At 38.2% G+C, this 26,863-nt stretch overlaps 1 protein-coding gene across 2 annotated transcripts in view; it reads right to left on the bottom strand.

The window, feature by feature from the left end:
- Positions 1-377: 377 nt before the first annotated feature.
- The window catches only part of SIR (sulfite reductase), a 94,757-nt gene continuing 68,271 nt past the window's right edge, over positions 378-26,863 (bottom strand). The window contains exons 6-9 of one of the 2 annotated variants that reach the window (XM_089445759.1): positions 3,480-3,596; positions 1,445-1,603; positions 1,040-1,265; positions 378-851 (exon numbers count right to left, since the gene is read on the bottom strand). In XM_089445759.1, coding sequence (XP_089301885.1) covers positions 1,065-1,265; positions 1,445-1,603; positions 3,480-3,596 — 477 coding nt within the window. In that variant the 3' untranslated portion in view covers positions 378-851; positions 1,040-1,064. Of the gene's footprint in view, positions 919-1,039; positions 1,266-1,444; positions 1,604-3,479; positions 3,597-26,863 lie in introns of both variants that reach the window. The other variant, XM_089445758.1, reaches the window with a different exon arrangement.

Here is a 26,863-nt window from a genome sequence, read left to right on the forward strand (position 1 = left end):
TCAATATCAGTTGCTATAATACATATTCCACATGACTTTGATAACGGATACTTGAAACCTTTCTCAAATTTATATTCAAATTGAACCTAAATAAGAAATAAAATGATATTATGGGAAAAAATCAATCTAGGATACAAAATAGAGAACCTGTATCAATTAAATAATTACGTCGACACCAAATGGATATTGTATCAATTACACCATTATGTCCTCCACATCAATTAGGTATTGATCAGCGCCATATGAGCAAAAATGATTCTTCCATCCATTTGTTTTCTTTTCTTTTTCAGATGACGAAAACAACTAGTTATATTAAAGGATTCCATCCATTTGTTTTCACCACTTGTATGTAAGGCAATGCACATGACATGGCCATATCGAAAACTAATAGAAAGAAATTAACAATTCTCAAAAGAAATTACATGAAAGAAAATAATAATTCTCAAAAGAAATAGTACTAATCCCGTTATATCCTGAAATTGGGGCATCTCGTCCCTTCTAGTGACCGAAGTAGAACATTTGTCCCAACTCAGGATGCATGCGAAAAGTTTCTGAATTAGGTCTCATCGTGCTTGATAATTAGTTTGATTCGTAATCGTAATGAAATTCTAATTTCGATAACACGTGACTAGATTGCATTTATTTCTCCATCAGAAAGGAGACTAGGTCAGCATGTGCTGAAAAAGACATTCATAATCCTAGATGGCAAATAATTTACCCAAAACAGCAAACCAGAAACGGCAGAAAACTAACTTTCCATGCATCCCCCTAACTCACAACAAAAAGATCATGTCAATCATCGTCGGAAATTACCAGTCAACCAGGATCGTATCCTGCTTCTTGAGCTTAATCTGATCAGCATAAAAAGATTTCAGAGGAAAGGCAGTTGATGTAAAATTAAAGCATTTTATGTTCACCCTGCAACATATCAAAGCAGAATATATCAATCTAATCATGTCTGTATATACTATCTATAGAGCACACCCTTTACTGAGAAGACCATAGAATATCTCAAAGACTGCAAACAATGAGTAGGCACCTGTAATGTGGGAAATGTCACTGCTTTATGCAGGTCCGTTTATTCTCTGCTCCTTCACATAATTTTGAAGGATCTCCGCAGATAACTCACTTGCATCCCTACCTTGGGCTTCTGCAAGCTTTCTCAGGGCTTCATATGTTTCCTTCCCAGCGATAACTGTTAGGGTGTGTTTGGATGCCCTCATACCTTTCCATTTGCTCACCTTTTCTTCTAGCTTGTCAAAACCCTATGCAGCAAGCCAAATTAATGAGGCTCTCAAAAAACTTAAAACATATCCCAAGTCTCACATGACTGCGGTTGGTCTGAATATCAAGAAAATGAAAAGTAGATACATGAACCTTGTTCTGATAGGGTCAGAATTTAGAAATTGTCCTGAAAAGAAGCAAACAGGAAAAAGATACGAACCAATCTTTCTGTGAAGCTGCCAAAAGATTCTCCACTCTGACGCAGTCTCTTCCAAGAATAAAATAGAGGCTCCAGAACTTTTTCCAATTCTTGCACTTTGACCTTGTCTATGAAGGGTTTTGCAAGTTGTGTTTGGTTAGGTGTCCCACCAAGCCAAATCTAAGTAGTACAACAAATGACAATTCATCATTAATAACTACAGTAGGACATAACCAAAGTATGCAATCATAATTTTGCAATAACCATCAAAGAGTTTCCATAAAAAACAAATAGTTAAAAATACAGGGCAGCCTAATTAAAGGAACTTGATCATCTAAATCATTGGTATAGTTTGTCTTCGCTACCTAAGAGAGTTATTTTAAACGACACCTTGTGCAAACAAAGTTGAATGGAACGCATCTTCCATTAAACCAGGCAAAAGTCAGATGATTTTATCTTTTTCCTGGAATGCATTTGCACAAGAATATCTACAGTTATGGCCTGTAGATCAACTACATAAAATATATGTTTTCTGGTCCACTAATTGTTTAATCATAATCCCCAAACTCTATATATTTTGATAAACAATGGCAGACTTCCGTTATTAGCCAAACCTGATGCTTTTTATTTTGCAGAATCAGCTCATGCAGTTGCCAATTAGTTCTGTCTGCCATTTGAAAATATTTCTTGAAAAAAAAGCACATGACTATATTCATTGGCATTCCAGTTACTATTCTGTTCGGCCAGCAGCATGGCAAGTTCTCAAATAAAATGTCTAAGAAGTGACAAATCCCGGAACAATTTTTCAAAAGACAAATTTAATGGGTGACAAAAACAGGAAAATCATTCAGAGTCCAGATCGATAATGATGTAATGAGTGTTTTCCAGGACATAATTGGTGTGCACATTACATATATTTTCAAAGTTCTTAGATGTGCGCCTTGCATCTAACTTCAACTTCCTTCGATGCCTCCATCCCCGGCTATAGATCACAACTCGAGTATGCACATGATCAGTTTATACAGCTTCCATAACATTTCAGATCCCATCGACGTTCTGAATATTAAGACCTTCATCATGCATTACCATATCAAGGGATTCATATATCAGCATAGAATAGTTATCTCTTCTAGGTATGACTCACCAACTCTTCCTCTAATGAATGTAAAGAGAACAGAGTGAAACAATTCCTGTTTCAGTGTGGCCTCCCACAGGACTTCCAAAGTACATTGTTTTCAACCTGACACGCTATTTCAGTTTTCCTATCTTCATTGGCAATCCAGTTACTATTCTGTTTGGCCAGCATTATGGAAGGTTCCCATTGAAAGTCGTCTAAAAAAGAGAATTTCAAGAACAATTTTCCAAATAACAAAGCTAATGGGTGAGGAAAACAGGAAAAACATACAACTTGATAATGGTGTAACAAGTGCTTTACAGGACATAATTTGTGTGTGCATTGCACATATTTTCAAAGTAACTAGATTTGTGTCTTGCATCTAACTTCAACTTCCTTCGATGCCTCCATTCCCAAGCATATAGATCACAACTCGAGTGAGACATGGTCAGTTTATACATCTTTCATAACTTCTCAGATCCCATCAACAATTCTGATTATTAGCTTCATCATACATTTCCATATCAATGGATTCATATATCAGCCTAGAATAGATATCTCTTCTATGCTATGACCCACCAATTCTCTCTCTAGTGAATGTAAATAGAACAGGGTGAAACGATTATGGTTTCTGTGTGACTTCTCAGAGGAATTCCAAAGTATGTTTTTTTAAACCTGACATGCTATTTCATTTTTCCTATTTTCACTCATTATGTATCTCGACAAGTATTCTTCAAACATGCGGATGCCATCGACATTTTCCTTAATTTTACATGTCCTTGATAGATAGACATGGAGAGACTTACAATGGACATGCAAATTTCCACTTGTCCACACCCCCTCTCTCATGCACAAGCACAGGCACAGGTGGAAAAAATTTAAAAATAGGGTAAGAGTAAATAGTAAATACCATGAGGTTCTCAGGCATATTTAAGTATATACCTGATAGCTGTTCGGTCCATCTCCCACAAAGCCTAGCTCAGCCATGTACGGTCTTGCACAACCATTAGGGCATCCAGTGAACCTTATCACAACTGAATCCGTGTACTTTAACCCAACCTGTCAACACCACATAATATAGTTATTAGTTAGACTTACTCGGACCTGATACTGATATGAATCAGTAAAGTTTTTAAATTCACTATATAAGATTCTTCAACCTACGATGAATGGCAAGCTTGTGCTGGCATAAAATTACCAATATGCTTATAAGCAAGACAAACAGTACAAATGGGCAAAACAGAAAACATAAATGAAATTTTCCAGCAATACATTTTGAATATTACTCTGATACTAAGTTGCAGGAAATGCTTAGATTGGTCGCATATTGTTCCCCGAAACACTCAGAATTGCAGAAACCAGGATGATACGCCATCAGCCGTACTGTATAACATTTCCCAATTTGGAAATGCTATACAGTATGGCTGGCATTTTCTGAATCATTTCAGCTAATTCAAGCCGCATTTCAGGCAATTTTTTATTTGTTTGCAGGCCCATTGAAGCCCCAAGAGGCATGGGAACCTTAGATAGCATGAAAACACTTACTTAATGACTTATGAAGATACCTAATCACTTTATAAACTTAATTAATTGATTTTTAGTTTTTACATTCATTTGGGAAAAGCAAAACAAGAATTCTCTAGAAACCTTAACAGCCTCTTTTTTTCTATAATAGAACACTTTATGCCCCTCATTCCTCACACTTTCTTCAGCAAAAAGAACTCCGTACAGCAGAAGCAAGCATTTTTACTTACGTTTTGAAGCATTGGGAGCAAGCTTTGGTGCTTTTCAAACAAAAGGGTGATTGTTGGCAGCAAGTAGAAGAGTGTGAGCAGCCCTATATTTGGTAAGCAAATTTATTTACTTTTTTTGCAGGCATTCATGGCTTCTCAAATTGTCATTCATAAAGCTCCTATAGCCCCTCAGCCAAGTAAGCAGCAAGAATACAATCCTCTTTGGAAGTATGTTACCAAGCTCAAGCAAAAGGGTGATGGGGGTTCATGTGAACGGAAATGTAATTTATGTGATAATGGAAAGACATACAAGGGCTCTTACACAAGAGTCAAGGCTTACATTTTGCATGAAAAGGTAAAGGGTGTTGATGTCTGTGCACATACCAGAAATCCAGAGGTGAGGGCAAAATTTGACGAAGAGCATAATGATGCTCAAAAGTTGAGAGAGCAAAGAAACAATATTGGTATCGGTAGCAATACTCACTTGGATGCTAGCCGTAAGCCAAAAATTGTCCATGAAGCAAGGAACAGGAGAGAGGTACAGCTTGAAGAAAAAATATCATGACCTCCAACTGCTGGTAAAGATAGCAGATTGCTGGAAATGTTCCATAGTCAAGGGAGAGAAGAAGCCAAGACAGCAGTGGCAAGGGTCATTTATGCTTGCAGCATCCCTTTTAATGTGGTTCGGCCCACCTATTAGCAGAATTTGTTGAGGGAACTTTACACAGCCCCTCAAGGTCCAATCTATGAGAACTTAGAACACTCTTGCTCAAAACGAGAAGCAACTTCTTAACTATGTTCTACGACCAATTCAAAGCTCATGGAGTAGCTTGGGGGTTTCCATTATTTCAGGTGGATGGACTGATACAAGCATAGGTCATCAATCAATGTCATTGAATCATCACCAAAAGGAGCAATGCTCTTGATAGTATAAGATTTTTCAAGTGAGGTAAAAAATGGTAAATACATTGCTGAAATTTTAATTGCTGCTATTGAGCAAGTAGGACCAGAAAATGTGGTGCAAGTTATCACAGATAATGCACCTGGTTGCAAAGCTGAAGGTTTGATTGTTGAGGGTAGATATAATCATATTTTTTGGATTCTTAGCATTATCCATAATTTAAATACGATTTTAGAAGAGACCAGCGCTAAAACGGCATGAATTAAGGAGCTGATAGGGCAGGTTAGGGAGATCATAATAGTCATCACCAACCACCACTGGTCTCCACTCTCCAGCAATATATTGAAAATACTCCAAATTGGAGTTGATCAAGGCCACTAAAATGACATATGCCTCACACTTCATCAAGTTCTGCCACTTTGTTAAGGTCAAATCTGCATTAATGAGTATGGTGGAGAGTGTGAATTGGGATGGGTGAAGACAGGCAGATTCAAAGAGAGACAGTATGTTGATTTTTGTGTAGCATCAGGAGGTATTCCCGCATGCCAAGAGCGATCCTAAGTCGGCCTAGAAAAATTATGGAAATTAAAATAAAATAAATTTTATTTTTGGGTTTCATGTAGGTTCAAAATAGACAAGTCAGCCCAGTTCATGAAAGGTGTGTCCCTTGGGGTAAATGCACCCATTCAACTTGCATATATACACATGATATGACACTTCATTTGAAATTGACTCACTCACTCATTATCTCTTAATAGAAGACACTCATGGGAGCATAAAAAGAATGAAATGGCTAAAGTTTGGCCTTGGTTTTTGGCACAAATTTCTAGACATTTTATCGTAAACCTTGCTGAAGAAGAATTTCTCCTAGAAGAAGAGTTGTTGAGTTTTCTCCCAAGTTTGGGTTTCCTAAGGAAAATTTTGTTGTCTCTATTGTGCATGGCTATCTCTTTATCATTTTTATCATATGTATTGTTTCTGTGTATAATTGCTTAATGATATTGGTGACATAAAAAAAATTAAGGATAATTAGAAGTAATTATCAGATAAGAGAATAAATTTTCTACCATGCATTATTGTAGAAAATTCAACATTGTATCAGAGCAAAGGTTCATAGAGTATCTAGAGAGATTTTCCCTAGAGAGCCGCAGTTGTCCAAGAAAAGGTCAGGTTTAAGGATCTGTTTGTTGAAAAATGTAACTTGTGTCGGTCTTCATAATGTAATAAAATGTAATTTTTATCATTGATATATTTATTATATACATTATTATTATTTATTTCTTGGTCAAAGCATGTTCTTCATGCTTATAGAGTCAAGAGTCAAAGAAGAATTTATCACGAGTCAAAAGAAATGTATTTGAGTCAAGTCCCATTTTCACTTTTGAAAGAAAAAGAAAAAGAAATTTATTTTTGAGTGAAATTGTCAACACAAGACCAAGTCAGCCTGAGAGGCAGCTATTTGACCCTCATGGACATGCATATATAGAGTCATAGAGTCAACTCGACCTCTTAGAGACGCATTCACTCATCAACAAAACACATCGATTTCTGTGCCAAAGACAAGAAGATGAAGCAACTGAAGTCAAAGGAGGGAGAGCGAAGTCAAAAGAGAGAAAAATCATGATTGCTTCCCTAATTCTGCTCACACGTGCAAAATTTCCGTGGTTTCCTGAGGCTATTACAAAGTCGAATTCGGCCTTCACTGTGTGTTCGAGATTTTCTGTGATTTGACCAGATTTCATAAGGGTTTGACCAATGTTGACTTCTGTTGACTTTGACTTGTTGGAGGAGACTTGGAGGACGGCTGATTTGGGTTCTTTGTGGCAGTCTTGGTCTTGGTCTTGGTCTTGGTCTTGGATATCTCATTTTGATCTGATTCTATAAGAGAAGATTTGGGTTTTCCCCCTTGTGAGGTTTTGCCCTGGCTTGGAGCCTAACTTGTATTCTTTGTCTCTTTGTGATCTTCATGTTTTGTACATTTGTATAATTACTTGATGAAGAAGATAATATAAGTAATAAGAAGCCAACAAACATTCACAAGTAATTATCAAGTTAAGAGAAATCAATAATTTTCTTCTAGCACTTGGTTTCTCAACATGGTATCAGAGCTAAGGTGAAGGGAAGGCAGCTTGAAGATCACTACTTGTTGGCATATTTGAAGACACTATTGCAGCAGTCATCTCTTCAAAGAAAGAAGGTTTGAAGATTTTATTATTGAAGACATCCTCATAGCAACTATCTCTCTCTCAAGGACATTATTGAAGGCTCTTATCATCAAAGTTCTCGATCACTCATTTGCATTCTTGAAGACACTCTTACAACAACTTCTCCTTCTTTGACAAGTAAGTACTCTACTATACTCTATGCCTAATCCTCCCAGCCAAATGACATCTATTTGCAAGGAAAGTACCAAGTTTGATGGAGTTTCTAACTATAAGGCTTGGAAGAAAAGAATTGATTTAGTTCTCAAAGAAAATGAAGTCATCCAATTTGTTGAAGGCATTGTTCCAGTACCAGAGAAGAATGATGTTCAAAAAATGGCCAAATACAACAAGGGAGAAACCAGAGCTCAAAGAATTCTCTGAGTCTCTTAAAGGCCATCTTACCTCTTTTGTTTCAGGTCTGTCCACATCCAAAGAAGTTTATGATAATTTGGTCAAACTATATTCCATCAATACAACAGGTCAGAAGATATCTCTAAGGAATCAACTCTACGGAACAAGAATGTCAAAAGACGAAGATGTGGCTTCATATTTTGTGAAAGTATCAAAAATAAAGGATCAACTTCAAGAACTTGGAGAAGTCATATCTGATTCTGAATTAATCACTTTCGTGCTCAATGCTCCTCCAACTTGGAATGGTTTCGCTAGTGGAATCTATGCAAGAAAAGATACTCTATCTTTTGAGGAAATTTGGGCTCTATGTGTTCTACAAGAAACAGGGTTTAAGGCAAAAGATGATACCGAACCCCATAATGAAAATTCTCAAGCATTTGCTGCCAAATCAAAGAGGAAGTTTGGGAAATTTGGAAGATTTGGATCTCATCACAAGTACAACAACAACAAGTCCCATGGAAACAGGGATATGTCCAAGGTTAAATGTTTTGGTTGTCATGAATTTGGACACATAAAAAGAGATTGTCCTAAGTGTTGAAAAAAGTGTAACTAGGTTCGGTCTTCATAATGGTACTTTTGATATTTGTATTTATTCAAGAAAAGAAATATTATTTTTATATTATTTGTCAATGAATTTCTTGCTCATTGAAGTAGGTCAAGCACATGCTTAAGTGCTTCTAGGAAGTCAAAAGGTCAATGTATTTATATAAGACCCTTAGAGGGCATGTTACACTATGTATAAGGTCAAAGGAATACCTCCAAGACAACTGCAAGTCCTCTCCATGCAGCAACGTCCTCCAAAAGAAGCAAAACGATGAAAATAATGAAGATATTGTCAAGTCGGTCTAAAGACAGAATGTCGGCCTAGAGGAGGGACAGTCCTCTATATATAGAGGCTGTCCACTCCCTCATAAAGTGAATAAGGCAATCTCTGAAATATGTGAAGCAAGGAGGCAAGAAAGGGGTAGATGAAGGACGAAAGAAGAGTCTCCAAGGGCAGCGAAGAAGGACAAGTCAACACCGAAGGGTTAAGGACTGTTTCCTAGGGTAAATACAGTAAGACGTGCGAGAAAAGGGAAGGGCAGTCTGAGGCTATATCAGCAGTAAGGTCACAGTCACATGTTCATCATTGGTTGGGCTAGAAAGATAGGCCTCCTACTCAAGTGAAGGTAAGGCTCTCTCAAGCAAGGTTACCTGCCACACATGCGAGAATCTAGGGCTGCTGTACAGTCACTTCAGTCTACATCTACATCTCAAGAAGGATCTCATTTGGTTGAAAGAAGTAAGGTATCTACATAAGAAGGATATCTCTAAGTATAGAAGAGAAGCATCTCATCTAGAGCTCACATAAACAAGGTCTATTTACAGCTGGAAGGAGGAGGATGAAGTGTCGGGGAACGAAGTGTCGGAAGAAGAAAGACTAAGTGTCGGGAAACAAAGTGCAGAAAGGAAGGACTTGACTTGTGCTTGGAGGATATTCTTGTCAAGGGTCTAGGGTTTGGCATTGATCAATAAGAAGCTTCAATAAGAGAAACTTACTAAAGGGTTTTCCTCTCAAGAGAAGAGAGGTTTTGGCCATGGCAAAGAGCCAACATCTTGTGTTCTTGTTCTTATGTTTTTGGTAGCAGTTTGATGAAGTACACGCACATGCATTAATAAAAAGAAGAACAAGGTTAAGCTAACAAGAAAAAGTAAAAAGACTCCACAAATTTTTATCAAGTCAAGAAGAATCACACTACACCTAATTGCCTTTGATTCTTCAACACTAAGAACTCGAACTCCAAGGATAATAGAGGCAACAAAAGGAACAAAAGAGAAGAAGCACATGCAACAGAAGATGAAGAAGCCGAAAAGAAACCCAAGACTAAAGACAATAAGGACCTCTACTATTAAAGAATTTGGCACGTACCAAGATTACAAGCAAGTTTGATTTCATTCTTATCAGAAGATGGCAATTAGAGTAGCAATTGCAGTTACATTTGAAGGATAAAAGTTTCTTTTGAAATTCGCAAGTTTGAAATCATGAAGGTCTAAGTTTAAGGAACATATAGTTTAGAAGAGATTGGGTCATCAAAAGTTGTCTACACACTATCCTAGAGTCACCACAGCAGTTAAGGATGTTGATTTCATCTTGAAGATTTAGATGCAATCGTCATGTCATTTAGCAAGCAAGGACTACAAGCTGACATTAGTAGCAGAACATAGCTGAGAGGAGTCAAGGTCAATGTCCAGCATTATAAGAATTTCTCCAGCTTGATATTTGGTTCAAATACCAATGAAGTTAAGAATAACACAAGCAATATGACCAAGATCAAGCAAAGCTAGATTTTGACAAAATAGATGGAAGAATCAAAGGGACACAGTAAAGCTTATTTTACAAGAAGAGCAGGCAATGTGATAGGATACATTGAAGACAATCATTTAAAAGCAACATGGAAGCTTCAAGTTTCTCTTATCTCAAACAGAGGAGACTACTCCTATTATGCTAAGGGAGTCCCATGATCATAGAAGATCTTGCAATCAGTAGTCAAACCAAATTCAAGATGGACTTATGGACATTATCTTCAGAGGAATTTGGAGACAATTTACATGTTGGTCAGATATTTTACTTCTAGATAGTTGGGTAGAGAGTCAAAAGCTAAGTTGCACGAAACGCTAAAATGTTTTGGAGTTTCCGAAATGGGTATGTTTAGAAACGTCACCTCCCAAAAATGGAAACGTCGGTCGAAATGTCATATATATATATATATATATAAGTGAATAACACATTATCTTGCAAGAAAAAAGGGAATAAGACCCATAGATTACAATTTAGAAGGAAAAACAAGTATATATTAACTCTCATAGATGATTACATGATGGTCGAGTTTCCACTGAGTTTCGGCCAAATTTTGACCAAGTTTCGGGTACGGGTACAACCCGAAATGTCGGGTTCCTAGAAGTTACGTGCAACATAGGTCGAAAGATACTTATTCTCCAAAGAAGGTTGGTTGACAATCTACAAATATATGGCAACATAACTAAAAGGTTTTGATCCAACAGTTGATTGGTTTGAATATTCGATCACACCATTGACAAGAACTAATATTGATATTGTTGATGGATGTTTCCACTTGGAATTTAATGGAATTTCTTGAAAGAATGTGAAGCTACATAATGCGAAGGACATTATATCGACTTCAGAGGAAGCTAGAAGCAAAAATTGATAGTAGGGATCTTACAACTTGAGATTTGAGGACACATCAATTGATTTAGCAGTGTTGATAATAAAGAAGACATAATATTGATGATTGAGATATGGTATGGGTTCCTAGAAGGATACATAGCAGACTCCTGAGCACTATAAAGGCAGAGGTTGTGGCGGTTGGTACAATCAATTATGAACCAAAATGTTTGATGAACTACTTGATGACATGTTAGATTCGATTTTGATATTGATTAGGGCTACATGAAGATTGGTAGAGAACCAAGAAGGTCGAAGTGCTTTATGATTCATGACATGATGCAAGAAGTTGTGAAGCAACAATATTTCTCCATTGAAGAAGCTGACAGTCGATGCATTGATGATGTTTCTTTCTATGAAGAAGGATGGTTATGTTTGAGGCAAGCTTAGGCTTGAGGTTATTTCTCTCTATTTGAGAGGGAGTGAGGATCTCCTCCCTGGTTGAGAGGGAGTGAGGGTGGAAACTGTATTCTCCATGTGTCATGTATTATGGCTAGGACTAACAATTGTAAGATTAGTAAAGGCATTATCTTGGAGAATGGTGGATTGGATAAGCATCAGGGACGTACATTCTTGATTCATGTATTGTGATTGCCTAGGATTAACATCCTCAGTTGGATACATGGACTTGGTAAAGAATGGTCTGGAGGACGTACTTTTCCTTGGATTAAGAAATGGCCCTGTGAGGTCATACCTTAGGAACACCCGGGTGGGATATGTACTTGACAGGCAATGGTTTCCAAATTTATGCCTCCCAGAATTGTGCTATAATCTAACGGAGAGATAAAGCTTGTTAGTCAAGGCCTTGCAACTTTTGACAACGCTAGTTATGATGATGTAAATCATCATTGATGCTTACCAATCTAAATCCTTTCCTATATGAATATTTCTAATTGAGAGTATCTTGTTGTGTCATTATGAAAATCTCCCTAGTTAAAGAGGGAGTGTTGAGAAATGTAACTAGTGTCGATCTCCATAATGTAATAAAATGTATTTTTTATCATTGATATATTTATTATATTCATTATTATTATTTTATTTCTTGGTCAAAGCATGTTCTTCATGCTTGTAGAGTCAAATGAGTCAAAGAAGAATTCATTATGAGTCAAAACTTCTGACCCCTCAGACTTATAAATTGATCGATGTTGTTGATGGTGTACAACAATCCAATGAGGGAATCATACATCTCCTTAGAAGATTTCAGATCAACAATATAAGGAATCAAATGGTCCCTAATAGATTCCACAATGACGCCCATGGCCAAGATGTCATCCTCATGAAACTTGTTCTTTCTTGCTTGACGAGTTGATTTAATAAGTTTCCCAAAACAATACCCAAGACTTTATTCCTTGCAAGCACTAGGTCAATCCTAGTCTTCCATGCCCTATAATTTGTAGATCCTTCAAGCTTGTTCTTTGTCTTCATGAAGAAATTCATGATGAAGATGACCAATAAAAAACAAAAGATGTAGAATCCCAATGCTCTTCAAAGTGCTCTCAATGCTCTTCAAGGTTATCTTAATGCTCTTTCCCTTCACCAAAGCTTTGATACCATGTTGATTTTCTAGTGCAATCAAGACTAGTAAAATTTTTCAGCCTGATAACTACTTCCAATGATGCAATTAGATTTCTTTAGAGCATTCAATCATTAAGTTGTTATACATGAAAAATTTCAACCATTAACTTCTTCATTAGAGCAATAGATATCACAGTAAACAATAAGACAAGAGACACCAAAATTTAGGTCAGCAACTAGGGCAAAACCCTACAATTTTTCCTTATGAGCGTTCAATTCATCAAAATGTACATCAGAATATTCCAAACAAGATTCCAATCTTTGACCTCAATATTTCCAAAGTCAAGCTAGTCAAAGGAGAGATAAAATAGTTAACGTTGGTCCAAGTCAAAGTTTGCAACAAAAGGGGTCGAATTTCGGCCTGAGGTAGCTGAGCATAAAGGGCCAAAATCCGGTCAAATTAAAGTCAACAAACTATAGTCAGATTTTGGTCGAAGTGAAGATGTTGACTTGCGATCAACCCTCAGTCAACGAGCCAGAATAGGAGCAAAATTCTAGTCAAACAAAGTCCACAAACCACAGAAGATTTTCACATCCAAAATCAATCAAAGTCTCGGTCGAACAGAAGCAAGAATACTCAAGTGAACGTTGGACAAAGTCATAAACAAGAGAGCTATTCATCACAAAAAATATTCTTCTCCTTCACATGCGTGGACAATTCTTCTTCTATTTCAAATCAAATTGATGAGTTGATGTGTGTTCCAAATGAGGTCAACAAACTTCTATTTATATGTGAGTTAGGAGGAGGGTTTTGACCATAAGGTCAAACCCATTCAATGAGTGGGGCCGACTTGACCAAGTGAGGCTGACTTCGTGAACATGAAAAATATATAATTTCTCCTTTGCTTTGCCAGTGAAAATACCGACTGAAGCTACCAATTTTCAATAGTCATTGCCATAAAGCTTTTCTTGACAAGCTGCCAATGTTGTTGCTCTTTCCTATACCAAGCATCTGGCAGTAGAAAATGGGCTAGGCCAATCTCTCCTCTCTTCATCATTTCCAACTGTAGCATTGGGCTGGGACCTCTGTTGAGAAGATGACAATTCACCACTTTTAGGATTGGATTGAAATATGCAAAATGTGAAGCCCATCTTCGAGCTATTGAAAGAAACCTCTCTTTTGATGTAATTCTATTTTGATTCCGAGGAGCACCATTCTCTTCAATTACGTTTTGTTCAATGCCATTAGCACCTAAATTTACATCTTGTTGAACATCATCTCCAACAGGATTATTTTTAATGCTAAATGAAACTTCATTATTCTCTATTAAGTCCATTTGGTGAGAAGATGCTCCTACATCTACAGGCTCAACAATTGTAGTAATTCCTTCTTCTGCATGATTTTATTCCATGTGTTGTACTTTGGCTTCATCATCCTCGAAAGACTGAACCTTCTTCATATTGGACCTCATAAACCTTTTTTTATTGGGCCATCCCATCATTTAATTTTCACTTCCCTTTTCCTCTACTTGTCGGACCTCTAGCTCCACAATTCCCATCATCAATAGAATCAACTTCCTTTCTTTTTAACCATTGTCCTGGTAAATTAGGTAAACAACCACTTCTTGTAGTAGCAGTTGTTGTAGGATGCAAAACTTCTTCCCTCATCTTTTTCTTCCTTCGCTTCCTCTGCTGCTGAAAAGAAAAGTGTGTGGCCAATGATTTGGAAGATGCACCATCATCACATAGACAGGTTCTTTGTTCCAAATTGGCAAGATCTATTGCTACTTCTAAATCATAAAATGCCAAAGGAACGAAGAGCACCCAGATAGACCATTCAGGGAAATTGTAAACCACTACGATGTAAAGATACTCAATGTCACCAGATAAACTTGTTTGAAGACAATGGGCATCCCACATGCAAAAGTTGAAAGGACACCCAACACAATGAAATTGAGAAGAAATACAAAGGCATGAATTATATTACTTTAAATTAATCCTCTCATCAATGCCAGACTCTAGTGCAACAACTGCAACAGTACACACGCTTTCATAAACCTAATGCAACGTTAATAGTAAAGGAATGCAACCAAAAATGAACCTGGCTAGGAGGACGACAAATAACACGGCATTCATTAGAGCCCCTTCAAATTTTTGTACAATGGAATCTGAAGTCTTCTACATGAAAAGTATCGTGATTTATCTCCGCAAAACCTTCTTGGGTTTGTGCCCTCGGCCAGGCTTGCAACCGCCCTCTCCTCAGACTTTGCTCTCTTGACAGTGTTGAGAAACCAAGTGCTAGAAGAAAATGATTAATTTCTCTTAACTTTATAATTACTTGTGAATGTTTGTTGGCTTCTTATTACTTATAGTATCTTCTTCATCAAGTAATTATACAAATGTACAATACATGAAGACCACAAAGAGAAAAAGAACACAAGAAGTTAGACTTCAAGACAAGGCAAAACCCCGCAAGGGGGAAAACCCAAACCTTCGCTTATAGAATCAGATCAAAATGAGATATCCAATACCCAAGACCAAGACCAAGATTGCCACAAAGAACCCAAATGTACCCTCCTCCAAGTCTCCTCCAATAAGTCAAAGTCAACGTTGGTCAAACCCTTTTGAAATCTGGTCAAATCACAAAAAAATTTGGACCTGTAGTGAAGGCAAAATTTCGGCCCTGTAGTAGCCTTATAAAACCGTAGAATTTTCGCACGTGTGAGCAAAACTAGGGCAGAAATCACGATTTTTCTCTCCTTTGACTTAGCTCTCTCTCCTTTGACTTCGGTTGTCTTATGTTCTTATCTTTGGCACAAAAATCAATGTGTTTTGTTGATGAGCAAATGTGTCTCTAAGGGGTTGAGTTGACTCTATATATACATGTCCATGAGGGTCGACTCGCTGCCTCTCAGGTCGACTTGGTCTTATGTTGACACTTTGATTCAATTTTTATTTTATTTTCTCTTTCAAAAGTCCAAATGGGACTTGACTCAAATGTATTTCTTTTGACCTAAGTCACAGGACATGTCCCTCAAGTCTCATGTCCCGTATTTCATGTGTCGGACACAAAAACTGCCCTAAAACATGTCAAAAATGTGCCCTAATGTTTTTGGTTCTTAGGACACGTGTCCTATGAAAAGTGACATTTAAAACCTGCAACATGGTTTACTTTTGGGTTTTTTTTGTCATTGTTCACCATCGAAGTTGAGTTTGCTCATCGCTAGAATCTAATTTGTTGTGCAATGTGAGGAATTCCATCAGATTCGAGCGCAATGCTCACAACTTCACATCGACCTGGACCTAGAGATGTCGGAGACGAGTGTCTACATGCTTTGCTGAGAGTTTGGAGCACTTAAATTTCTAGTAAGTTGTGTTATAGGCTACGAAACTTAATTATACACGAGTGACCACATATAGATCGTGTGTTGAAATAAAAATCTCAACTCCCCGTCATGTGCTCATTGCTCACTACACCTTCGAGGTCTAAAGGGAGGGAAGGCTCGATTAATGCTCTGGTCAACAATGAAGTTTGAACACATAAATTTATGTGAAGTTTGAACATGATCAAACTTGTTTGAAGTTAATAACAAAAATTATAACATGAACAATGAACATTGAATTGTGAACATCATTGACGTAGTAAATTAATAAACTAAATAGTAAATAGTGTATGCTAAATACTAAATGGATATCATCATTATTCATATCTATATGGATCAAGTACTATATTTCAGTATTTATATATATATATATATATATATATATAAAATGTGTCCCTCGTGTCCTGTTTCCGGAGTCACTACGTCTCGTGTCAAATACTCGTATTTACGTGTCCTCCATGTCTCGTGTCCTTGTGTCATGTGACTTAGGTGACCATTGTGATGTCAAGATGACAAAGAATGATATTGTGGCATCATACTTCGTAAGAATATTTCAAATAAGAAATCAACTCAAAGCTATTGAGGAACAAGTATTTAACAAAGAATTAGTAGTTGTGGCAATGAGTGGACTACCTAAATCTTGGGATCCTTTTGCAGCATGCATTAGTGGAAGAGAAATTGCTCATACTTTTGATAAGATATGGGTTGCTTGCACTCAAGAAGAACCCATGCTCCTATCCAGAGGCAAGATTTCAAATCCAGGTGAAGAATCTCAAGCTTTTGCAACCCACTCAAAGAATAGCAAAGGTAGAAGAAATTTTGTGAGATTTCAAATAAATACAGGTAGAAGACCTAATTCAATACCTGCTCCAAGAAGGGGACCTAATCCACAAAGAAGACATCCTCCTCCCCCTCAAGATATGAGAGACATGACAAATGTTCAATGCTTATGTTGCCAAGCATATGGCCATTATCAAAACAAGTGTCAAAGGAATGATGATCGAAAGAGCAAAGGGAAGCACCATGCTTCTACAGCTGATCTTAGTGAACCCTCACATAAGAGGAGGCCTAGGAAGAAAGATTTTGATTTTGAATACTCATTTTATTTTGCGTTTACGGGTTCCATTGCAAGTCATGATGAAATTTGGTTGGTCGTTAGTGGTGCCTCTAGGCATATCACTGGAAGTCGTGAAAATCTCTCTGAATTGGTTGAAAAGATGATAGCTCAAAGGGCTAAGCTTGGAGACAATGGCAAGTATGAAATCAAAGGCATTGGCTCATCGTCCTTCCAATTGGAATGTATTAACAATATTTTATATGTTCCTGGTTAGAAGAAGAATTTGTTGTCCATTTCATCTCTTGAAGACAAAGGATATAGAATTCCATTCACTGATGGACAAATTCTAGTATGGAAGAAGGAATCCTCCGTTAAATCTGCCAAAGTCATTGGTGTACGAATTGGAGGCCCTCTATCGTCTCCTTGGTCACTCAATTCAAGCCTTGATACATAACACATCTGATCTTTGTGAACTACCGCATCGAAGGTACACTCATGTTCATTATAAAGCATTGTCTAGAATGAAAGATTTCGTTAAAGGTGTACCTGAAATCAAGGTTGAACATGATAGAGTTTTCAAGGTATGTACCCTTGTGAAAAATGTCAAAGGAAGATGTACTAGTATTGATAGTAGATCCAAAGGAATCTTGGATCTTGTGCACTCTGATGTCTGTGGACCCATGTCTAACAAGTCCTTGGGTGGTCATTTGTATTATATTACTTTTATTGATGATTACTCTCATAAAACATGGATTTATTTCTTGAAATCCAAGGATGAAGTATTCGATAAGTTTATAGAATTCAAGGCACATGTTGAAAATGTTACATGAAGAAGGATCAAGACCTTAAGGTCTGACAATGAAAGAGAGTATGTATCCAAGGAGTTGATTACTTTCTATAGGGGTGTTGTAATTAAGAGGGAGTTGATGGTTCTCTATTATGCCCAACAAAATGGAATTGTCGAAAGAAAGCGTAGAAATATTATTGAAGTTGTGAAGGCCATGCTTCATGATCAAGAGCTATCAATGTTACTATGGGGAGAAGCTTCAAAGGCAGTTGTTTATGTTCAAAATAGATGCCCACACCAAATATTGGATTACAAGACTCCTGAAGAAATCTTCACAGGTGAGAGACATAATGTGAACACTTGAGAATTTTTTGTTGTCTTGTTTATGTTCATGTGCCCAAGGAGAAAAGGACGAAGTTGGAACCTTCCGAAAAAAGGAACTTTTGTTGGCTACAGTGAAAATTCAAAGGCCTTCAAGATCTATGTACCAAGACAGCATTTTATTGAAACTTATAGGGATGCCATTGTTTATGAGGATGTTGCTTTCTAGAAGTCCAAGGGATCACACTTGGATTCTAATGATGAAATGAAGTGGCTCCTAAGATTGTGGAATCGAAATCTTAAGAACCTGAACCTTGGAACAAGATCCTCATGAAGAGTCTGATGATCCACATGAATTTGTTGACTCACCAAGTGTCGATGTACCTGAGACTAGAAAGAGACTGCTTAGATCGAAAGAACTTTGAAGGAATCTAAAGGACATGTAGCACCTCATGGGATCTTCAAGGAAATCAAGAGGCCAAAGAAGTATTCAAGCTATGCAACAATGATGTGTAAGATCATTGAGTCTGAGCCATCCACCTATGAATAAGTCGTTGAACATCAAGTTTGGAAAGATGTTATGATTGAAGAGTACCAGTCTATATTGAAGAACAATGTTCGAGAAGTTGTGCCTGTTGAGAAATGTGGAAGCAGCGAGTGTAGGTTATTTCACCTTTATTGATAGTTGCTTGTGATGTATTTTTACTTTTCTTGATTTACTTCTTCTTTCATTTATTATAATTAGTGTTCTCTATCATTAAATAGATACCAAAATATAAAGAACAATGAGACAATAGGACACAAGATGTAGGTGATCAGCCAGGGCCAAAACCCCTCCAACTCTGAGAGGAAAACCCACAAGAATTCTTCTTCTTGTAGAATCTTCAATTGAGGAATTCCAATACTTATGACCCTAGACCTAGACCTTCCAAGACCAAGTCAAACCTCTCTTGCTTCTCCGCCACTTCTACAATTTCGATGCCCAATAGATTCTTCTGTCCAGCAAATTCTTCTGCAACTTCGCCCTGCCCAGCAAATTCTTCTGCAACTTCGCCCTACCCAGCAAATTCTTCTGCAACTTCGCCCTACCCAGCAAGTTATTCTACAACTTCGACTTACCTAGCAAATTCTTCTACAACTTCGACTTGCCCAACAAATTCTTTTGGAACTTCGACCCAGCAATTTTCCAGCACTTTGACTTACCCAACAACTCTTTAGCACCTCAACTTGCGAAACAAATGTAGAAACCGTAACACTAGAGAGAGATAAAGAGACCCAAAAACTTCGATCTAGCTCTTCTTCTTCCTTTTCGTCCTTTTCTAACTTCTGTCTTTTGGAGATCGAACTTGTGTGAGTGACCAAATGAGGTCGAGTTCCTTCTTATTTATGGGCTTGTGAGGGGTATGAATTGCTATCTTCAGGAAGACTTGATCTTTGCACCATGACGAGGTCTTGGAGGGTCTTTTGACTCTATTTTGACTCAAATAAATTTTCTTTACAATATGTAACATGCCCAAATGGGTCTTTAATACATGACAATGAGTCAATTGAATTTATACAAAACTAGAAGCACTCAATGGGTGCTTGACCTAAAAATAAATCTCCCTTGAGCATGAAACCCATGCCTCAAGGGTAACAATAATAAATTTATTTTTCTCTTTTCATTGAATACATAAATTCGTGATTACATATGTCATTATCAAGACCGAACCTAGTTACATATTTCAACACTCCCTTTTAACTAGGGAGGTATTCATAATCCATACAAGGTACTTGGGCATTCTCAATCTGAAGAATTCTCATAAGAAGAGTCAGATTGGTAATTCATCTATTTAGCATCATATCATCCAGCATTGTCACATAGCAAGGCCTCGACTAATAGCTCTATCTCCCCACAAGATCAGAGCACAATGTTGGCGAGACAAATGATTTATAGACACCTTCATCATTGTCTCACAAGGAACTTACCCCACCCAAGTGTTCATAGGGTCTGTCCTTCCAAGACTATTCTTATTTTGGATTCCCAGTCCTCAAAGAATATCAGTCCTCTACAACTACTCTTATCTTGGATGCCCTATCACATCCTCAAAGAGTATTGGATGCCAAATGCTTACCCAATCCTCCATTCATTCTTCCAAAGTGAAGACAAGAATGATGTGCCCAATCTCTCCCTCTCAACTAGGGAGGATATACCATTTTTATGAAGGAATGTACCCATTCCCATAAAAGGAATGTACCCAAGCTCACTCTCAACCAAGGACTTGTCCAAGCTCCCTCTTAGCTATGGACTTACTTCCAAGTTTCTTCTTAATCGGAAACTTGCTTCCAAGCTCCCTCTTTCCTAGGGAATTGTTTCTAGCAACAATTATCTCTTCTTAGGTGTAGATAATGGGACCTTCAACTGCTTTTATAGCTCCTCCATTCAATATCATGAATTTCATCTTCATCTTTATGGAGCCTTCATCTTTTGGGACTTCTTCGTAGGGCATCAATGATCCATCACTTTTGTTCATGAGTCATGTCAGTTAGGTCATCTTTCTATTCATTGGAAAGTGATCTTCTGATCCACATCCGACTCTTCTTCATACAACTACCTCTTCTACGTCATGTTTCCTTTTGGATCTTCCATCCAATCACATGAGTGCTTAGTTGTAGGTCATATCCACAACTCCCTTTTGGTAGTCTTGTATTAGCCCATCCAGATATTGTTCAAAATAAAAATAAAAAAGAACATCGTATTAGAAATTACCTTTTGTGATGGCCCTTCATCATGACATCTACTTGTTGCAACATCAACATCCTGCATATATATTGACACATCTCTAAGATATTCAAATGTCGAGGGTCTTCTTTCTTTCCAGACTTTGCCAAAGTCTTCATATCTTTCCCATGGAGATATCATGGCCAATTCTTCAAATCATTAGACGTTGACTGCCTTTTCTAGGTGACCATAGTTGCATCTTTCACGATCTCTTCTTTTCTTTATTCACACATTGCTTCCAAGGAACTTCCAATCATGGTTCCTTCATCTTTGTCAACCACATCATATTTCATATGAGGACATATTATGTTGATTTCATCTAGTTAATATGTGAACTATGCCTTTATGCATTTCTAGAAGAGAACCCTTTCCTTTGATCATACTCATGAGATAGAGTATACATCCATGCTATCTGCAACTATATGATGACTTGACCTAATTCATTAAACAAATGCATACATACATATTTTCTTCTTTTGATCATCTAGACAAATATCAACAACTTCTTTTCCTTGATGAAAAGTACTTCAATCATCTTGACATGTTGCATTACTTTGCAATCATATCATCTTTCTTCCAAATGGTGAATCCCATCCAAGGTGGTATTCTTAGCGAGACACTTGTTTCTTCCAAGAGATGAACCTTCTAATGAAGATTCCAATGAGGATCTTGATTATCCTTATCTTGCAAATGCTCCTTTCCAATGATGTATGATAAGCTCTACACTAGATGACTTCATAAGTACTACTTATGCTTCTAATGAGGTTACCAAGAGCTACTTTCTTCTAATAAGGGTTGCCACAGTCTTCTATTTCAGCTATCTTCCAAGCTTCTTTTGATGTCATAAGCTCTTGCTTCCATCGTATACTATGATTCCATCTACTAAAAATGATGCATCCTATCATGCTTCTAATGCTTACTACCATTATATTTTACAAGAACTAAAGAACTTGGTGAAGAGGAATATCTCAATCATAGAAGAGATCTTTTACTTCCTCCTCCTTCGATTTCTTCTTTTCAGCTTCTTCCACTTCTTCAATGATATGGGCTTCCTCTTTTGTTGTTGTCCTTCTTGAGCTTGGGACAATCTCTCTTGTAGTGCCCATATTCTTGATAATCGTAGCATTGAACCTTCGCCATATTCTTCTTCCTTTTCTGAGGACCAAATTTTCCAAACTTTCATTTTCTCTTTGCCATGGCAGCAAATGCTTGTGTTTGCTCATTTGATCCTACATCACTTTTTGCCTTTAGCCTGGTTTCTTCAATTTTGCATAGTGACCACAGTTCATTGAACGGGGTAGCCTCTTTCTTTCCATAAATTCTTGATGTAAAGTTGCCCCATTCCTCTGGTAGTGCATTGAGTACTATAGTTGTCATTTCCTTATCAGACATTATTTCTCCCAACTCTTGTAGTTGGTCTCTAATTTCTAACACCCTCATAAAGTATGAGGCTATTCCTTCTTCTTTTGATATCTTCATCTTGTAGAGTTCTTGTATTAACAAGATCACTTCTCCTACAGTGCTTACACAAAATATTTCTACAAGTTTGTCATATATTTCTTTTGATGTTTCTAATTTGATACATAAGGTATGAGGGGATCTTTAATGGATTTTATGAGAATCCTCAAAGCCCTTACTTCCCCTTTGAGTTTCATAAACTCATTCGCGTTGATGTTCTTGGTGAACTTCCATCCGGACATATGTTTTGCAGTTAGCATGATGAGTTCATATATAATTGAGCCTCACAGGATTGGTGCCAAGAATCTTCTAAGTTATCTTCGGGGCACAATCTATCATGAATTGAGATACACTGTCGGAAATGTGATGATGCATGATTATTCGAACGCTGACTGGGTAGGCAATGTGGAGGATCGCAAGAGCACTTCTGAGTGCTGGTTCTCTTTGGATTTTGATTCAATATCATGGATAAGCAGGAAGCAGAAGTCAGTTGCTATAAGCACCGCTGAGACCGAATACATAGCTACGAGTATGATCTTGTGTGAAGCTGCCTGGTTGTGGAAGCTCTTCAGCGAGCTATTTGTACACATGATGGATACCACCGTAATCCTATGTCAACTAGGAGGGGATTCGATTGTTGAGGAATCTCGTATTCTATAATTGCTCCAGCATATAGACATCAGATACTACCTTATCTGGGATATGGTATGTCGATGAGCAAGGAGGCTCCATCGCATTGAGACTGATGTACAGGTCGCAGACATTCTGTCAAAGCCCCGGGGAAAGGTCAAATTTGTGACTTTCCCGAACGACTTGGAGTCGTTGAGAGACCTTCTTATAAGGGTCCTGCATGATGTATGATTGAGCTCTGGGAGCTCCAGGGGGGCGCAGGGTACTTCTTGGAGCGACATGCGACCACAGGGTGACTCACCCTCCCCTAGTGGTGCGCTATGTACAGGGTGAAAGGTTCAACCTTCCCCTGTGACACCCCTTGGGGACTATGGGGCAGGATGATTAGTTCTCCTGTGCGCTAGGATGATTAGTTCTCTTGTGGCGACTGTGGGACAAGATGGTTAGTTCTCCTGTGAGCCAGGATGATTAGTTCTCTTGTGGCAACTGTGGGACAGGATGAGTAGTTCTCTTGTGGGCCAGGATGATTAGTTCTCCTATGGCAACTGTTGGACAGGATGATTCGTTCTCCTGTGGACCAGGATGATTAGTTCTCTTGTGGCGACTGTTGGACAAGATGATTCATTCTCTTGTGGACAGGATGATTAGTTCTCCTGTCAAGGCATCCTACCCATGCAGTCTGGGACTCATGGGAAATACCTCTCATCTGATCAATGAGCAGGGAAATGGGGTTAGGGCCATAGTAGTATTATCGATGGACAAATCGTTGTATCTACCGCACTCTCTATGCTAGGATGACCTCCATTGATTTGGGATCAATGAAACTAATCTAGGATCAGTATGAGTGGTTTGAGACACTCTCTTGCGATATTGATCTGGGATCAATAAAACTGACTTCGGGTCAGTAGAAAATGGTATGAGACATTCTCGATCAATTCTTCTTCTTCATGGTTCAGCAGAGCAGAGTAGTGCAGGGCACTGATGGCAGAGATAGTACAGTCGGACATATGGATCAGTGGATGGAGTTTTCCCTAGTTGAGAGGGAGTGTTAAAATTGGCAACTGGGGCCAAACTCCATGTGGGTCATCTTATTTATGGCAGCTGACATTTCTCTTGGATCCCTCTCATCGAGAGGTGTAGGATTGTTCTAAAGATCATCCGATTCCGATAAGTATTCATGAAGTTATGAATTTATTTGCGTTATAAGACAATTCATCAAGGTCGGCCAACAACCAAATAAACCCCACATGTGCTCAACGTTTTAGTATAAAAGGAGATGACTTGAGAGTCATTTCTCACACACACTTCTTGTGTTCTCTTCCTCTCCACTTGTCTTTGGGTTTTTGGTGGGAGGAAGAGATCCTAAGAATCTACGCAGCCCTAAGGAGAGGATGCCCTAGCTCAACGTTGTCATAGAGAAGGCATGCCCTAGATCTAGATGCAGGCAATGAAGAGAAGGCTCTACGTCCTGATGTGGTAGCTTACATGGAGGGCAACTCTTATTGCGGACATAAGGCTATATGCTGTCCAGATCAAAGTTGCCCTAAATGTTGTTCAGCCACCCTAAACATTCTTTGTTTTAGCCGCAGCTAAGGCAGCATTCCAGCGAAGGTTTGAAGGGTTGTCTTAGGCCATCTCAGGTGACCAAATTATTGCAAGGAAGGGCAGCCGCATTAACTGTTTAGAGGACGGGAAAACCCTTAACCAGTTTGTTGCTAATCTATGGAAGCTTGCTGTGAGGCAAGGTCGTGGACCTTGTAAAGGCTAGAACCACCTAGGATTATTGTGAAGGGTCTCATCCCCACAAGGAAGGGCAGCCGCATCACCTTGGAGCAAATCTGGGTGGAAAAGAAGGCTGGCAAAGACACTGTGATATGCCCTAACCAGACCTAAGTTGCAACAAACAAATCAGACCTCAAAACAGTGAGCTAAGGTATGTTGTCTATGACATTTCTTGTAGGTGTTGAGGATCAGTTTGGACCAGATTGTTGGGCAGTCTGTGGGAGCCAAATTGGTGGTTGTACATAATAGTATGGTGCATGGGACAGCAAGACATAATGCTGCCAAGATGCATGGGACAGCAAGACATAATGCTGCCAATGTGCATGGGGCATCAAGGTGACATAATGCTGCCAAGATGCATGGGACAGTGAGACATAATGCTGCCAATATGCATGGGACAGCAAGACATAATGCTGCCAAGATGCATGGGACAGCGAAGGTAACATAATGCTGCCAAGATGCATAGGACAGCAAGACATAATGCTGCCAAGATGCATGGGACGGCAAGGTGACATAGTGCTGCCAAGATGCATGGGACAGCAGTATGGTACTTGGTGCAGCAAGTACACGAAGCAGCAATGGTGCAGCAAGCACATGGGTGACAGCATGGTGCAACAGTGGCACAAGGTACAGCAGTGCTAAACACTGGGACAGCAATGCAGCATAAGGTGCAGCAGTGTGATGTGTACAACATGGTCATAAAGTGCAGCAGTGTGATGTGTACAACATGGTCATAAGGTCCAGCATTGCGATGATGGGTGCAGCATGCAGCACAATGATAGGTGAAGGAGTCACCTTGGAGAATCAGTTGAAGCAGCATGTCTTCAACTGATCTCATGTATCATCTTTTTAGAGATGATCTATGCTCTTATCTAGATAAGTCAAAGTGTTGACTTATGTTGTAAATGCTATTTCTCTCTCTCTTTCTCTGCTGAACTATTGAAGAACATATAAGAAGAATTGATCAAGGGCTTCCCCACATTGGGGTTTGTCCCTGGCTAGCGCCACATCTTGTGTCCTCTTGTCTTGGCTTGTCTCTTGCGATTTATGTTTATGTTCTATTTGCAATTTACTTTAATGCTGACGTGAGCTAAGTATGAAAATTGAAATAAATTGCTCTAAGCATAAAACATACCTAAACTTAACAATATGCTTCCAAGGTGGACGAAGATCCTCAAAAAACGTTGACTTCTTAGCTGGAAAGCTGACTTGGTCTTGAAGGGTATTTTGATACTTTTAAATACAAAAATAATTCTTTTTACAAGTTACAATGTCCCTGATGGGGTCTTCAACATATGACAATGACTCTTTTGACTTCTTGACCTAAGACAAACCCTAGAAGCACTCAATGGGTGCTTGACCTCTAAAATAAGAGACCTTGAGCATGAAACACATGCTCCAAAAATAATAATAATAATAATTTTTCTTTCATTTTACAATATACAAAAATCAAAAGGTACATTTCATATTTATGAAGACTGAACCTAGTTACACATTTTTCAACAGGGAGAAAACCTACCTCGCTAAGAGGGAGTGTTGATTTTTGTGTAGCATTGGGAGATATTCCCACATGCCAAGAGGCCTCCTAAGACGACCTAGAAAAATTATGGAAATTAAATTAAAATAAATTTTATTTTTGGGTTTCATGTAGGCCCAAAATGGACAAGTCGGCCCAGATCATGAAAGGGTGTGTCCCTTGGGGCAAATGCACCCATTCGACATGTATATATACACATGGTGTGACACTTCATTTGACTCATTCATGCATCATCTCTGTTATAAAGAAGACACTCATGGGAGCAGATAAGAGATGAAATGGCTAAACAATGGACTTGGTTTTTGGCACAGATTTGTAGACATTTTGTTGTAAATCTTGCCAAAGAAGAATTTCTCCTAGAAGAAGAGTTGTTGGGTTTTCTCCCAAGTTTGGTTTTCCCAGGGAAAACTTTGTTGTCTCTATTGTGCATGGGTATCTCTTTATGATCTTTATTATTTCTACTATTTTCGCTGCTTTACTGTTGAGATTTTCTGTGCATAAATTGCTTAATGATATGAGTGACATAAGAAGAATTAATTAAGGAACATTAGAGGTAATTATCAAATCAGAAAATTATTTTTCTACTATTCATTATTGTAGAATTAATTAAGGAACATTAGAAG

Source organism: Pinus tabuliformis, chromosome 9 (genome assembly GCF_031772625.1).
Source record: "Pinus tabuliformis cultivar Carrire ecotype Pingquan chromosome 9, CPIR1, whole genome shotgun sequence".
Taxonomy (NCBI): Eukaryota; Viridiplantae; Streptophyta; class Pinopsida; order Pinales; family Pinaceae; genus Pinus; species Pinus tabuliformis.